General features: G+C 41.5%; 1 protein-coding gene across 5 annotated transcripts in view; it reads left to right on the top strand.

The window, feature by feature from the left end:
• The window catches only part of RAPGEF5 (Rap guanine nucleotide exchange factor 5), a 219,917-nt gene that overhangs the window by 95,461 nt on the left and 109,578 nt on the right, over positions 1-14,878 (top strand). For all 5 annotated transcript variants that reach the window (XR_003432022.1, XM_027102659.1, XM_027102657.1 and 2 more), the window contains exon 8: positions 14,363-14,436. Coding sequence is in view for 4 of the 5 variants with exons in the window: in XM_027102659.1 (XP_026958460.1) it covers positions 14,363-14,436 (74 nt within the window). In the remaining variant the exon portion in view is untranslated. The remainder of the gene's footprint in view (positions 1-14,362; positions 14,437-14,878) is intronic.

Here is a 14,878-nt window from a genome sequence, read left to right as displayed (position 1 = left end):
TTTGTCTTGGCCACAGAACCCAGGTATTGTCCATCATTCGTCACATTAAAAGACTAATTGTATAAACAGCCATGAAAATGGAGCTGTTCTCAGTAAAACTGAAAATGACACGGGCACAGCGTGTACGAATATAAGTTAAATAACGTGTTATAGTATGTAACACAAAGCACGCAGTTTGATTCAGCTGAATCCTACCAGAAAAAGTGATGCCATGATGACAAAAAGTGAAATTTACTTAATGTACTATTCTTTCCATTTATGTGACCCATCAATACTTAACATTTGAGAATTTCTTACTAAGACATTGTCTTTGTAAGTGGCTAGATAATTGTGGTTCTAGCTACATGGGATTTTCAGATAGTTATAAAAATACTGCATTTTTAATACTGCAGTGATTGATATCCGTTTTTGGAATGAGATTGGTGATAGAAATTTTGACCCTGGCGACAATGAAGGCTTATATTGTACAGCTTCAACTTCAGCATATACATTTTGACATAAGTCATTTTGTTGGAGATGAGGAAACAGAGATGGATAGATACTTTAAAGAATAATCCTAGGTTTCCTTCTGACCAGTTGCATCAGAATTCCTGGTTAACTAAACGAAATTTTGTTTTTCTAAAGCAGGGTTCCTCAAATTTAATTTGCCTAGCAGTTACCTGCAGCACTTGTTAATACTGCTAATTCCTGCCCTGTCAGCACCCCTCCCCCACTCCAATTGAGTTTGGGTGGAGACCCTGGTATCTGAATTTTAACCACTCTTCACTCCTAGGTGATTTAGATGCCATGTTTTGACAAACACGTTCCGAAGTCTGTGTGATCTGCAGTCTCAGAGAGTGAGTTGGTGTTTTATAAAGGGTGTTGGTCCCATGAACCAAGCATGGTAAAGGGAATCAAAATGTTACTTATGCTTTTGCTACTAACTCATTTATTGGACACCTGCCCAACATTTTAGTCTTTCTTGACCTGAATGGAAATTTTGTCATGGGAATGGTAACAGAATTAAAAGCTCTCATGGCATTGGCAGTGAAACCTTTGTAAACGAAGAGAATTATTACCAAGCTTTATTTGGTGGGCAGACTCGGGAATAAGCAAACATTCTCACTGAAGTTTCTACATGAAACTTACCAGGAAGACATTTGTGTGGGGGTGGGGTGTTCCACTAGTTTAAAGAAGAAGTGAATTTAACCTTGGTTTTAAATAAGGGCACCTGAACCAAAGCCATATCTCATAAATTCTCCAAGTTGACAGAACTAAAGAGATTGTCTGGTTCTCCTTTTGCCAAAAAGGTGCTAACTTCTATCTGTTAAAAATGCAAACATTTAATAGAAACAAAGCATTTGCTTTAAGACCTATTAAAATTAATGGAGGAAGTTTAGACCTTATCATGTTATTGTTTTCTAGTAGAAAAATGACTGTGAGAAATTTGGGATTAATGTTTTTTTTTTTCAGTAAACATTTGATCTTTTTATTTTAAGATGCATTCTAAGTATTCCGTGTATAGGCATGTGGAGATAACAAGAAGGATACTGTATAATTATTATCTCTTTAGATTTTACAATATGTTTTCATTGGTATTATTATGGAATTAGAACCTAAATCCAGAAATTAATAAGCTGTTTAAGATTTTCTTCCTCACTGCTAGCTGTTACAGTGAGATTGTTATCTTTTTACCCTTAGGAACAGATGGAAGTTTTTAGAGATGTTGCCCATTATCTTCCATTCTAACTGCAATAGAGAGAAAAGCATGACAGATAGAATTGCCATCTTAGTTTTATATGTTCCTATTTTCTTCATTTTGATTTTTAGTTTTGTTTTCATGTGTTTAAAAGGCCCATTTCTATATCATAGTTCTGAAGGTAGAGCTAAGTAAAGGTTCTTTTCCTCTGTCTGAGGGGGACCTCATAGAGCAAACATAAATTTAACATATATTAGTAACAAAACAAACTTCCACCTTCAGGTGGGGGGCATTAGGGGAGATTGGAGATTGTCCTTAGTCCATGGCTGGAAACCCCTCTTGCTGACAGTGGAGGTGGGTTGGTGGGCATTGTCCCAAGCAGCCTGTGGGCCCCGGGGAGTGTCTGTCTACCTTGTCTGGTCAGGGAAGGAGCAGATTCCATCATCTGGTCTCATGGCATTAGAGCAGCACACCTAGGCTGTAGGCTTGGACACTGGGCACCTTGGACCCTTTGGTCCTCTCAGAGTCATCACTGAAACTAACTACAGGTGTGGAATTCAGGCTTATCATTCGTACCTAAATCCACGTTGTTGAAGCTACTTCATTTTACTAGTAACATTAGGCCTAAATGAATCAAATAATTTCAGGGTTAGTCTTGTAACCAAATGGAGAGTCTAGTAGTTTTATCATCAATTTTATATGAAAAGTCAAAATACATATACTTTTATGTGAGAGGAAATATGTCTGGCTTAGTGCCTTCATCATGGATGTGAAAAGTAGTTTGGGCTGATAACCAATGCTGTATCAAAACTTTTTTCTTTCCACATATATCCTGGTTTGATTTTCTTATCTGGTAATCTTATGCAATTATTTTATTTTATGAGCCATTGGAGCATTTACACTAATACTCAAAAATGATAATGTAACAGATTGTCAGAGGTATTCACTGCACTGAAATATAGGTGGGAAATGCTTTGTTCTTCATTTTCAACAGCTATGCTATATGGTCCTATCTACTGCCAGTGAGCAATATTTCAGCTGTTTCTGATTTGAACTTCTGTTGTGGTAAATATTCTGTTCAGGATGTTGGTCCTGCCTGGACCTAGTTTAAATCTCCCCTCTGGACCACTTGATTTCTGGCATGTGAGGTGGTTGGAGCCCCATGGTGCCCCTGGGCTCCTCTGGTCTCTGCAGAGGTGCCCATGCCAGTGGCTGCTGCCTTGTGGGATTTGCAGCGGCAGTCAGGGGCCCATCTTGGCTGGGTCAGTGTCTGGACCTTCCTGGCTCTTCGGCTCCATATTGCCTCTTGCTGGAACTGTAATCCCCACTGCTTCCCTGCTACATGCTCCAGCCAGCCCCTGGCCCTTTTTGAGGGCAGGCTCCATCACAGGCCTCTGTTTCCCAGGCCGTGGAGACACTTCTGAGTCCTTGCAGACTTCCCAGTCAGGGAAAGAAGAGCAACTCAGAAAAGTGAGCTCTGCCCCTTTTTGCCCCTAGCCTTATGATGCTCACTGCTGATCCACTGTGTGTTTGCTGGCCACTGCGTGGGGCTGGGGTAGGCTTCAAGGCAGTCTCCCCTATGTGCCACAGCCCTGTCAGTGTGTAAACCAGCACCCGCGGTCAGTGTCCCTTCAACCATCTACTGACCTCGGCCTCAGAGCCCAAGCCCACCTGGGGGAATCAGGACTGCTCTGACCTTCTGTCTCTGCTACCTCTTTCCCCTGTGCCAGCCCACGGCCCACTTGCAGCAACACGGGGACAGCCTTGAGCTTTTCTAGCCCATTACTTCCTGACTGTCCCCTTGAGGGGAACAAACCTGTGGCTTAGCCATCCCAGGAGAAAGATCTGTCACCTGAGACTTCTAGAGTTAGTTCTTGATGTGCAAAGGAAGGTGATATTCTCTACAGATTTTGCCCTTTCAAGTCTGTTGTCTTGCTGCACAATTCCACCTTGGGTGTCAGAATACAAATGTTATTGGCTTCATTTTTTTTTTATATTCAAGTTTTTAATTTTTTTTAATTTATTTTTTATTGAAGTATAGTTGAATTACACTGTTGTGTTAATTACAGCTGGACAACAAAGTGACTCAGTTATACATATATACATATTCTTTTTCATATTCTTTTCCATTGTGGTTTATCACAGGATATTGAATATAGTTCCCTGTGGTCTACAGGAGGACCTTGTTGTTTATCCATATTGGCTTCATTTTTATGTTCTTTATCTTCTGCTCTACCCCAGCTGTAGGTGGGTCTGATTAGGAAAAAGTTTCCATCCAAGGATGAAAATTCAGAAGAAAAAAGCACATTACATGTTTTATACCATAAGTAGTAGCTACCCTTGATTAAGCCCTTGACCTCCATCCTTTCTTCCACACACCCATCCTGTGGAGTCACGGTTATTATCATCCTCTTTTGCAAGTAATGAGGTTCAAGGTTGGTGAGTTGATATCACTTGACAAAGGTCGTATACTAGAAATAGCGTAGGAATGGTGCTGTATTTTTTCCCAACTGTGTAATAAAAGGAAATTTCTTTAAATTTTAGTGGGATAGATTTCAATGAAGGTTAAGGAAAATTTTCAAATCTTCTTTCCTGGCCTCCTCTTGGCCTGTCTGCTTGCCCCATTGATTGATTGATTGATCGATCAGTTGTACCGTTTGGTGTCTTTGCTTGTATTTGCAAACACAAGGACTCTTAGGGGATTCTTGGTGGTTCCTCTGTATGTTTTAGAATTTCACTGTGATGTCAAGGGAAGCTTCAGCAGTAGAACTGCTGACCATTCAGGAACAACAACAACAAAATGAATGAGCATCATGTGAGTAGCAGAAAGTTGTAATAAACGTTATCTTTGAAATGTAGGTTTCTTGTCTACTGTAAAACCTTAGTTAACAAGAGTGTCCATGTAGATCTAACCTGTTGTGTTTTCTGGTTTACAGTCCCTGAGGCAGAATTTCTTAGCTGTAAAAAGGAAATTAAGGGATTCCCTGGTGGCGCAGTGGTTGAGAGTCCGCCTACCGTTGCAGGGGACACGGGTTCCTGCCCCGGTCCGGGAAGATCCCACATGCCGCGGAGCGGCTGGGCCCGTGAGCCATGGCCGCTGAGCCTGCGCGTCCGGAGCCTGTGCTCCGCAATGGGAGAGACCACAACAGAGAGAGGTCCGCGTACCGCAAAAAAAAAAAAAGGAAATTAAGAGACTCAGTTCAGTTCTGGCTTAGTCCCTTACTGTGAAGTAGTGGCTTCCAGACGCTCATTTTCTTTTTCTGTGAAATGGAGCAAAGGGCACCTGCCTCTGGGACTCCTGGGGGTGGGAGAGAGTTAGATGGCCTAAAGCATGAAGCTTCTCACTGGCATGTAGTTAGGCTTAGAAATAACTTTCTTTTACTCCCTAAGATAAATCTTTTAAAATTTTAATTGCTCAGCAAAACTGTACAGAGTAGTGGAGCGCACTAGGATCTTTTTTAATGAATGAATGTCTTGCAGTGTCTGAGCATCATTGCTGCTCATATCTTTTATCACGTGATCAGCCTGAACCTCTCCTGTCACCAGAGCACAGTCCTTGCAAGGCACTTAAATAATGAAAGACTTTCTGTCTCCCGAGAAAAATGTTGAAGAAAATTTTTGCTAAGGTTAATTCATTTGTTTTTCATTGAGGTTTTCTTTATTTTTTTTTAAACATTGTCTAGAATCAATGATTTTTTTTTAATTTTATAAATTTATTTATTTACTTTTGGCTGTATTGGGTCTTCATTTCTGTGCGAGGGCTTTCTCTAGTTGTGGCAAGCGGGTGCCACTCTTAATCGCGGTCCGTGGGCCTCTCACTGTTGCGGCCTCTTGCTGCGGAGCAGAGGCTCCAGACGTGCAGGCTCAGTAGTTGTGGCTCACCGGCCCAGTTGCTGCGCGGCCTGTGGGATCTTCCTGGACCTGGGCTCAAACCCGTGTTTGCTGCATTGGCAGGCACACTCTCAACCACAGCGCCACCAGGGAAACCCTGAGGTTTTCTTTTAGTTGGATTGTATACAAGCCATCTTTGCATTAAAAGGAAACTTGTTCATTTCTGGTACATTTCCTCTCAAGAAGGGCAAGGGATCAGGCTGCTGGGCTCAGGTACTGATGAGCTCTTTATTACCCTTGCCAATGGAGCAAATATTTATGTTCTAATTAAAGGATACACTTTGCTCTGGTGAGATTATCATTTTTCTCTGTTGAATAACTTTTCCGTTGGCTGGACATGTATTAAATGTTACTCCAAAAAAAACACCTAATAGGTAAAAACCTGTGAGGAAGTGGAGGAAAGGAAGTTTGGAGGGCCGCCTCAACTACAAGGCAAAGGCCTAAGAGTTGAAATGGAATCCTCTGTGCCTGAGGGCAGGGATAAATCATGCAGTCAGTGAGGGGCAGGGAAGCAGCCAGAGTCCCTCTCTGTGGCTGGAGGTGCCTCCAGCCAAGTGTGGGGAGTGTGGAGCGTCTGATATGGGAGATGGCAGAGATTCTAGCCTCCACACTCTAGGTTGATTAAGATGTCTGGGTGCCAAGAATTTCCAGAATTATCAGCACACCTATATTCAAATGTTAGTAAAAAGTAATACATTTCTTTTACGCAGCAAACATTTATCATCTGCTCTGTACAAATCCGTGGGTTGGGAGGCATGGCTAGAGTTGGAGGGGAGGGGATGTGTAGGAGAGCTTAAAAATAAGTATGTCATTATGGCTCTAATTTTCAAAGAGACTGAAGTCCTAGTAGGAAATACAAGTCAATTCTTGCTTAGATTGTTTGTAATAAACGGAATGATGGTGATGTTTCCTTTGCTCACATCGCCTCACTTGCTGCTAAATGACTTCCGAGTTCCTCAGCCTAACATCCAAGGCCAACTAACTCTTCCAGCTTTGTTCTCTGCTGTTTCCCAACACTGTCCTGTTCCATGGTCCCATCCCGTGCTTTTCTACACCTCACGTCTGTTTATGCCGATTCTCTACGTAGACTGCCTTTCCTCACCACCTCGTTCACGTGTCAGAATCTACCTTTTCCTTGAAGTCTCTTTCATAATCTTACCCTCTCCCTCAAAGTGGGTGTGACATTTTATTCTGTTTGTATCTGTTTGTTTCTGAATCGGTCGCCTTTGTTCAGTTAAGTAGACCAATACTCAGCAGCACAGTTTCTAGAAGTTATTCTCTCCCCTTGAGGAATTCGTGATGTAGATGAGTAAAGACAGATGTTTGTGTAGCTAGTTATAAAATACTGAGATGAAAAAGCATAACTGTATAGAAAAAGAGCTTTGTTAGGCCAGGAAGGAAGGACTCCCCATTTTGTCGAGGGCCAGGGGTACAGGTCGTGAAGACGCGGAAGGATTCTCACTAGAGGGATGGGGTTTGAGCTGGAGAGCCCAGTGGACAAGAATTTCACCTGGTGAAGGTGGCAACAAGGGCATTCCAGGCTAGAAACAAAGAAATGTGGGGCGTGCCCTGGGAGAGTGTGAGACCCAAATGCCCAGCCTTCAAGGCCAGGTTGAGGCTTCAGCCTGAATGACGGCCAGTGTTTAGTAGAGTAGGGAGCCCAGGTGTCAAAGCTCTCAAACCTGCACAGACTTGGGCGGAGCCCTACTGCATCAGAGACGCTGGGATCAGGCCGTGGAGTCTGATTTGTCATTGAGCTGCCTCTGTAACTGTCGTGTTCTCCAAGGGGTGAGAGGCAGGAGTCTAAAGGGATTGGGGGGGGGCGTGGCAGGATCAGACTGGCGATTTGGAAGTGGACCATCTGGGTGGAGAATGTATTGAGGGAGAGGCTAGCTGATAAGCTGTGGTGGTGGCCCCCGTGAGAGGTGGCGGGGTCATGAGCTGTGACAGTGGCAGGGAGGGAGAGGGATAGAAACGTTTTGGAGGTACAAGTGACAGAATCTAGTGAGAGATGGAGGTGAGGGATGAGGGGAAGGAAGAATATGAAGACGCCTGGTGGCGATCTGAACTAAAGAACAGGCCCCCAGAGGAGGAAGAGGCTTGTGGGATATAGTGAGGGTCATGCATGTGACCTCAGACCTTTGTGTCCTCACATCCTACTAAATAGATGACTCTTTCTTGAGGACAGAGGTGGTACCACTACACCTATCATAGCAGCTTGTACGGAGCAGACACGTGACGGTCTGTGAAATGAACATCCTCAGTGTGTAACCAGAGATGCGGGCCTGGAATTCAGAGAAGAGGGCAGAGATGTAGACACAGCTTTGGGAATAACCCGCATAACAGGGAAAGTTGAAACCATAGGAACAGATACGATCACTGAGGAAAGAGGCAAAGAGAGAAAAGACAGCCTGCAGAAAACTTGCATTTTCAGAGTTTCAACATGATAAGGACCCAGAAAAGAATTTTAAAACAACAGTCTCAAGTTCAGCTGACAGGCTGAACAGACTGGGACAAAGATATAGTGGTTATTGGTCAGCTTTCAAAGTGAAGTTCAAATGGCACTGGATGGGCCAGATTATAATAGTGGAGTGTGGTGGGATTGTAAATTGGTGCAGCCACTGTGGAAAACAGTATGGAAGATCCTCAAAAAATTAAAAATAGAACTACCATGTGATCTAGCAATTCCACTTCTGGGAATATATCCAGAGGAAATGAAAACACTAACTTGAAAAGATATCTATACCCCCATTTCATAGCAGCATTATTTACAATATCCAAGACATGGACACAGCCTAAGTGTCCATCAGTGGATGAATAGATATAGAAAAAACCAAACTCACGGAAAAAGACATCAGACTTATAGTTACCAGAGGCAGAAGGTTGGCGGAGGGGGAAATGGAGGAAGGTGGTCAAAGGACACAAACTTCCAGTTCTAAGGTAACTAAGTACTTGGGATGTAACGTACAACATGATGACTGTAACTAACACTGCTGTATGTTACATAGGAAAGTTGTTAAGAGAGAAAATCCTAAGAGTTCTTATCAAAAGGAGAATTTTTTTCCTTTTTCTTTTGTTTCTTTTCTTTTTACTGTATCTATAAGAGAAGATGAATGTTAGCTGAACTGATTATAGTAATCACTTCACAACATATGTAAATCAGACCGTCATGCTGTACACGTTAAACTTATACAGTGATGTATGTCAATTAGTTTTCAGTAAAACTGAAAAAAAACAGACAACTTTAAACAGTAAAAAAAAAAATAATAAAAATACTGTATGGAATGACTCAGTGGTGACTACTGACCACTATTGTTCAAATTTTCCTGCAAAAACATATATAGTGATGAGTTGAGGCTTGCAACTGCTTTTTCCCTTACTTTTTAAAGATTAGAAAAGATTGAGTGTTTGGAAGCATTTGTGAATGTATGTTGGTAACTAAAAATGAATGTACTCTGTCAGTGTATCTTGCTGGCAGCTCATTTCCATGCCCTCTCACGGGGAATACACTCCTTGTTGAATGTGGATGGAGTCTTGTTGAGAGACCTCCTAAAATAAACAAAATGACGTTTCTCCAGGAATGGTACCAGAAAATAGCTGGTTACTTGGATAGTGAGGAACTAGATTCTGCCTCTTGTGGCCTGAAGATACCTCTGTGTTTTCTTCACATTTTTATGTTCACAACCCACAGGACACACAAAAGAGCTTGACCTGGCACGTAGCTAATTCACATTTGTGAAAAATACTAGTTGCAATGCCTTTGACTTTTAATTTTTTTTCCTATTCTTTCTACTGTATTCTGTTGTATTTCATTAAAAAAAAAATGAAAAGGAATCCTGGTCAGGATCCACATGAACGGATTTGCAGATGTGTAGTTTGACCAGCCTGTTCTGCTCCATCCTTGACCGAGGGCGACTTGAACTGCCACAGATACATACGTTGTATGTGGGAGGACCAGGACAGGTTCCTTCACCTCATCTGTAAGATGAGGATGATTTTACTTGCCCAACTATTCAGGTTGTGTGAACATCAGATGAGACCCGTCCTGAAACAGCTTTCCCTCTGTAAAAAATACCACATAGTGAAAGAGGACATTATTGCCAAAACTTTAATTCTTGGCAAGTTACTCTATGAATTATTTTTCTCAACTGTATTTGCTGATTTCTCACATTGGAACTTGAAGTGCTAAATTTCTGTTTGTAGTAAGATTTTTGGTTGGTTTGTAAATTTAAAAAAAAGAAAAAGTTTGGTTGATTCCTAAAGAACGCTCGCAACTCTAGTCACATAGTGCATTACGGTCATTGTGTTTAATGACCTGCTGGTTTGGCTTCGACCTTTACACGATTGATCAGAAATTAAGTAAGCATCATTCTGATAGAGTATCAGTCCCCTGTGTGTTTAAATAATAGTTTTGACAGCATTATTAGGAGAGTTTTCTTAGCAACCATCCCAGTAAGTCGTGGGGAGAGAGAACCTATTGTCCCCAAGGCAGCAAGAAAGTGACATTCAGGCAAGCCCTGGCATCCTCGGAGGCTGTAACTCCTCTTGAATTGCTCTTGGCTAACTTACAAATAGATACAATTAAACTAAGTACTTTTATGTGAATTAGTGCTAATTAATTCACATATATTCTTAGTTCTCTCGGGGGCTCTCATGTTTACCATTCAAAGCATACGCTTCAGAGCTTGTGCTGTAACTTTTGTGGTGGTAAGTTATTTTCAAAGGTCTTTTCTGGCTTTTGGACTCTGTGTGTTGAGAGATAAGGGGATGGTTTATGTTGGCAGAGTGCGGCTTCGAGCTTCCCTCGGTCCCAGAAGCAGTCATTCCTGTATCTGTGTTCCACTGGAGGGAACTGTCCCAGAATCAATATTTGCATAGGAAAGTTTCCCCCAACATTTTCTTATTCTAATCAGATAAACGAACTCAGTTCATGAATCCAAGTAACTGCTTCCTCCTTGTTCTACATGAGCCGCACTATGAGAAGGCAGGAAGAGAAGCTGCCCCTTATATATTCCTAGACATTAATCTCACATTAAACGGTCAGTAAGGCATTCCCTTTTAGGTGGCTATGTGGTCCATGAGACTTCATGGGGGTGATTATAAAATCCTCTGAAGGCCACGATAAATAAGGTGTTTTCCCCAAGTGGTGTATGTGAAACCCTGGCTAAAATGCGTTCTTGGAATCATATTTTTTCATTATTTCCAATAAAATTATGTTACGTGTTATAAGAGACCACACTCTTTTCTTCACTATCAAGGTGCTGAGGTTAAGAGTCTACTAGAACTTGGAGTGTCTCTTCGTTACCCACATTGCAATCAGTTGCTGAGTGACCTTGGCCACGTGCCTTTAACTTGTGTTTCTAATTCTTGCTCTGTTAATCAACATGTAACTCTGGGCAGCACATTTTGAGGTCTTCAGACATGTGATAAGAAATGGAGCAGTGTTGTTGAGGATAAGCTAGAAATACAGGACTGAATTTTTATTTTATCCCAAGTGTGCTTTTCTGCTAATCTCTTCTTCCTTTGGTTCTATTTATATGTACTAAGAATTATGCCTAAATAGTGTGAACTCTCAATCATGAAATTGCCGTTCACTGTCCTGCATATTGTATGATGCAGTATAATAAGGTGAGAAAAAGAAGTGCATAGACACCAGAACATTGTTGCTTTAGAAACAAAAACGTGAATGTAATCGGCAAAAATACTTCAAAATTTAATTTTCTTTATTTTCATCAAAACTGAAACCTTAAAGGGCAAAAATTCAAATAAAGCATAAATTAAGTGCCAAGGTACGGTGGATACTTCATGTGGGCCAAGTTGTCCCCTGTAGGTATATTACTGAATTGCCCTCCAAAAACGTAATTCCCCGTTACAGGATGAGGAAAGGCTTCTTATATTAGTTGTTAGTTTGCTTATTTCTACAGCCCATTGCATTTTTAAGTGGAGTTTCAGATGTTATTTTGTATTTTATTTTCCCCTTTTCATTTGTGCCTCTAGTTTTTCAAAGAAAACAGGAGTGTTTTTCTTTATTCTTAAAGTTCCTCCTAACTGGGCAACAGTAGCGTCAATGGAACGTTTTGTAGAAAATAGAAGAAAAGCTTCTCTCCGATTCCACTCTTCCGGCCTTGCCCTTAAATGCTCAGCTGGTAGGAGTTATCCTAGTTATCCTTGGAGTTTAACAGAAGACTTTCCCTCCCCTCTTTTTTAATAAATGGTTATGAAAGACGTAGCTCATATATGTAGGTGTAGTCAAGTTGTGCCGTTTTGGTCACTTGGGGAGACATTGTTCATCTCAGTTAATTTTTACAGAGCTCATGCTGCGTGCACAGCATTTTAGGCGGGTGTCATCATAAGCACCACGCAGTGGGCGTAAAAGGCATATAAAAGCAAAAGGTGTGTGAAATAATATTTTTAAAAGCACAGAGCAAAGAGCATAGTACTTAAGAGTACACAAAACAGTGCAAACTGGATCCAAAAGTACAGTGGGCGACCTCACTGTCGGTGAGGTTGCTGTGTCTGGGGCCTGCTTTTGATGGAGACGGCAAGAAGAATAAGTGGTACAGTGTGTATGAGCAGTGCCTTATTCTACTTACAAATCACCCTGGATTACTTTTTCTTACTCATCTCCCTCCCCTACCTGCACAGTCCACTGCCTCTCATATTCAGTTCATTGCCAAATGAACTCAAAAACACAGTTCAAGTCCTGCATGTTTCTTCAGCTCATTGCCGCTTCCCTGGTCCATGCCCTGGTTATCTCTAGGCCAGATGTTAAGCCACGGTCACCTAACTGGACTCCTTGCTTCCTTCTTGCTCCTCGTAAGTCTGGCCTCCACAAAGCAGGCAAAAAGTACCTTTGAAAATAGACGCATCATACAGTTCCCTATTTTAAAATTCCTTGGGGCGCCTCCGCATGTTCTTAGACTAACATCTGAATTGACCGTGGCCCATGGTCTCTCTAGGCTTATCTTGCATCACTCTTACCTGTCTCGGGCAGCTCCGTCTCAACCTCGGGTCTCAGCCCACATATCACTTCCTCAGAGAAGCACCGTGCATGGCCTGCTCTCCTCAGTGACCTCCCCCAGTTGGTTTTCTGTCATTTCACCATTTATCCTGATCTTTAATCCCATCTTACTTTTAAAGGTTATTCTTGTAATAATTATGATGGTTACTCGTTGGAACAGTAGTTGTTAGCTATCCCCCTAGCTAGTATGTGTACTTCATGAGGTCAGGAGCTTACCTATCTTGTTCACAGGAATGACCCCAGTGCCAGGCACCTAGTAGGTACTAAGTACATATTTGTTAAAATGGAAGAGCAGGCTATACAAGGAGAAAAATAATGAAATCGTAGAGTTTGGATCAGAGCTGGTACAATACGTTCTGATGTTAAATGTCAGGGTGAAGTTGGAGATGAGGAAGAAGCTGGAGAATTCAAGGAAGACCTTTTGTGATGAACAGTGTTCAAACTTGATGAGATAAGTGATACAGAGGCCAAAGCAGGGCACTTATTGTTATATTTTTTGAGACTGATTATTTAGCAGTTGTGCTCAAGCCCGATTTTACTGGGGAGAGGTTGGAATCAGGGGCTCTGTGGTAGGGGGTTATTGCACCGGTGCAGAAAGGGTGACAAGGACTTGGATAGGGAGATGCTGGGGAAGTATGGGAGAGGAGGTGGATTCAAGACTCCATAGTTTGGAATTTTGTGGTAACAATGCTCTGTACAATCCAAATATAAAATATTGTGCTTCCTCTAGCAATCCCACTCCTGGGTATATACCCCGAGAAAACTCTAACTTGAAAAGGTGCATGCACCCCAATGTTCATAGCAGCACTGTCTACAATAGCCAGGACGTGGAAGCAACCTAAGTGTCCATCCACAGGTGAATGGATAAAGAAGATGTGGCACATATATACAATGGAATACTACTCAGTAATAAAGAAGAATGAAATAATGTCATTTACAGCAACATGGGTGGACCTAGAGATTATCACACTAAGTGAAGTAAGTCAGATAGAGAAAGACAAATATCATATGATATCACTTATATGTGGAGTCTAAAAAACTGATACAAATGAACTTATTTACAAAACAGAAAGAGACTCACAGACATAGAAAACAAACTTATGGTTATCAAAGGGAAAATGGGGGGTGATGGATAAATTAGGAGTTTGGGATTAGCTGATACACACTACTATATATAAACTATATAAATAACAAGGCCCTACTGTATAGTACAGGGAGCTATATTCAGTGTCTTGTAATAACCTATAATGGAAAATAATCTGAAAAAGAATATATATATGTATAACTGAATCACTTTGCTGTACACTTGAAACTAACACAACATTGTAAATCAACTATACTTCAGTTTGAAAAAATCATGCTTCATTATATAACAGTAAACTATTAGCCAAAAAAATCACATAAAAAAAAAATATGATGTTCTCACATGAACTGGATAGAAGCCTTCACCTCTACCCCAGCTCCCCCTTGGGTGAAATACAAAACTGACATGGTGATGTCTTGATGGGTTTAGGTGACGAGGAAAATTGAGATCGGATTGCTCCAAGGCCACTGATTTAACAAATGAGATAATGTACATGAAAAGTGCCTAGTGCTATTCGTTAAACTTTTCATCCAAATAATTTAAAAAGCAGTACTGATATTTACATTTTGGGACTCTACCTAACATTATTTTTTCCTGCCAGATTGCCATCTGAAAAGAAAATGACCTGAAACAATTTTCTTATGATGCTACATTTGTTTAATATCCTTTTTCTTTCTTTTTATTTAAGCAATTGAACAAGATGAAGAAAACAGTGACAAACACGTAACTGTGACAGAGGCTGAAGGTGTTGCAGATCCTCAGGTGTGACAAGTTCTGTGACAGCCCCTCCTTACACCCTTCTTCTGTGGTGAGAGTGGTGAGATAGCACAGGTGTTTGCAGATGATACAGGTCTCACCTTTTGTGTTCTGTACAATGGTCATATTATGGGAATGAAGCACTTATTTTTGATAAGAGATATTTCACAAGAAAAACCTAAATTGCTCTTCATGTTTATAGTTTGATTCATGGGGGAGGGACAGTTCCAGAGACATCCTTCACTTCCCAGAGACAGCAAGCAAAGTAAGTGAAGAACCAGGGGAGACCACTGTAGGGTAGACTGTCCCCTGGAGATGGCAGAGGAGAATCAGCCGGCTGACAGCATGACAGCGGGGGCAGGGCCAGACAGATGAGTGCGATGCCTCACCTGGCGAAGTTTCTGTGCCCACCCCCAGCATTTACCTCGTGGTATGGACACGCTTTTAG

The sequence above is a fragment of the Aethalodelphis obliquidens genome, unplaced genomic scaffold, assembly GCF_003676395.1.
Source record: "Aethalodelphis obliquidens isolate GAN/ISIS:26980383/991018 unplaced genomic scaffold, ASM367639v1 scaffold5, whole genome shotgun sequence".
Classification (NCBI taxonomy): domain Eukaryota; kingdom Metazoa; phylum Chordata; class Mammalia; order Artiodactyla; family Delphinidae; genus Aethalodelphis; species Aethalodelphis obliquidens.
Note: the sequence above shows the minus strand (reverse complement) of the source record. Positions and strands in the feature narration are given on the sequence as shown.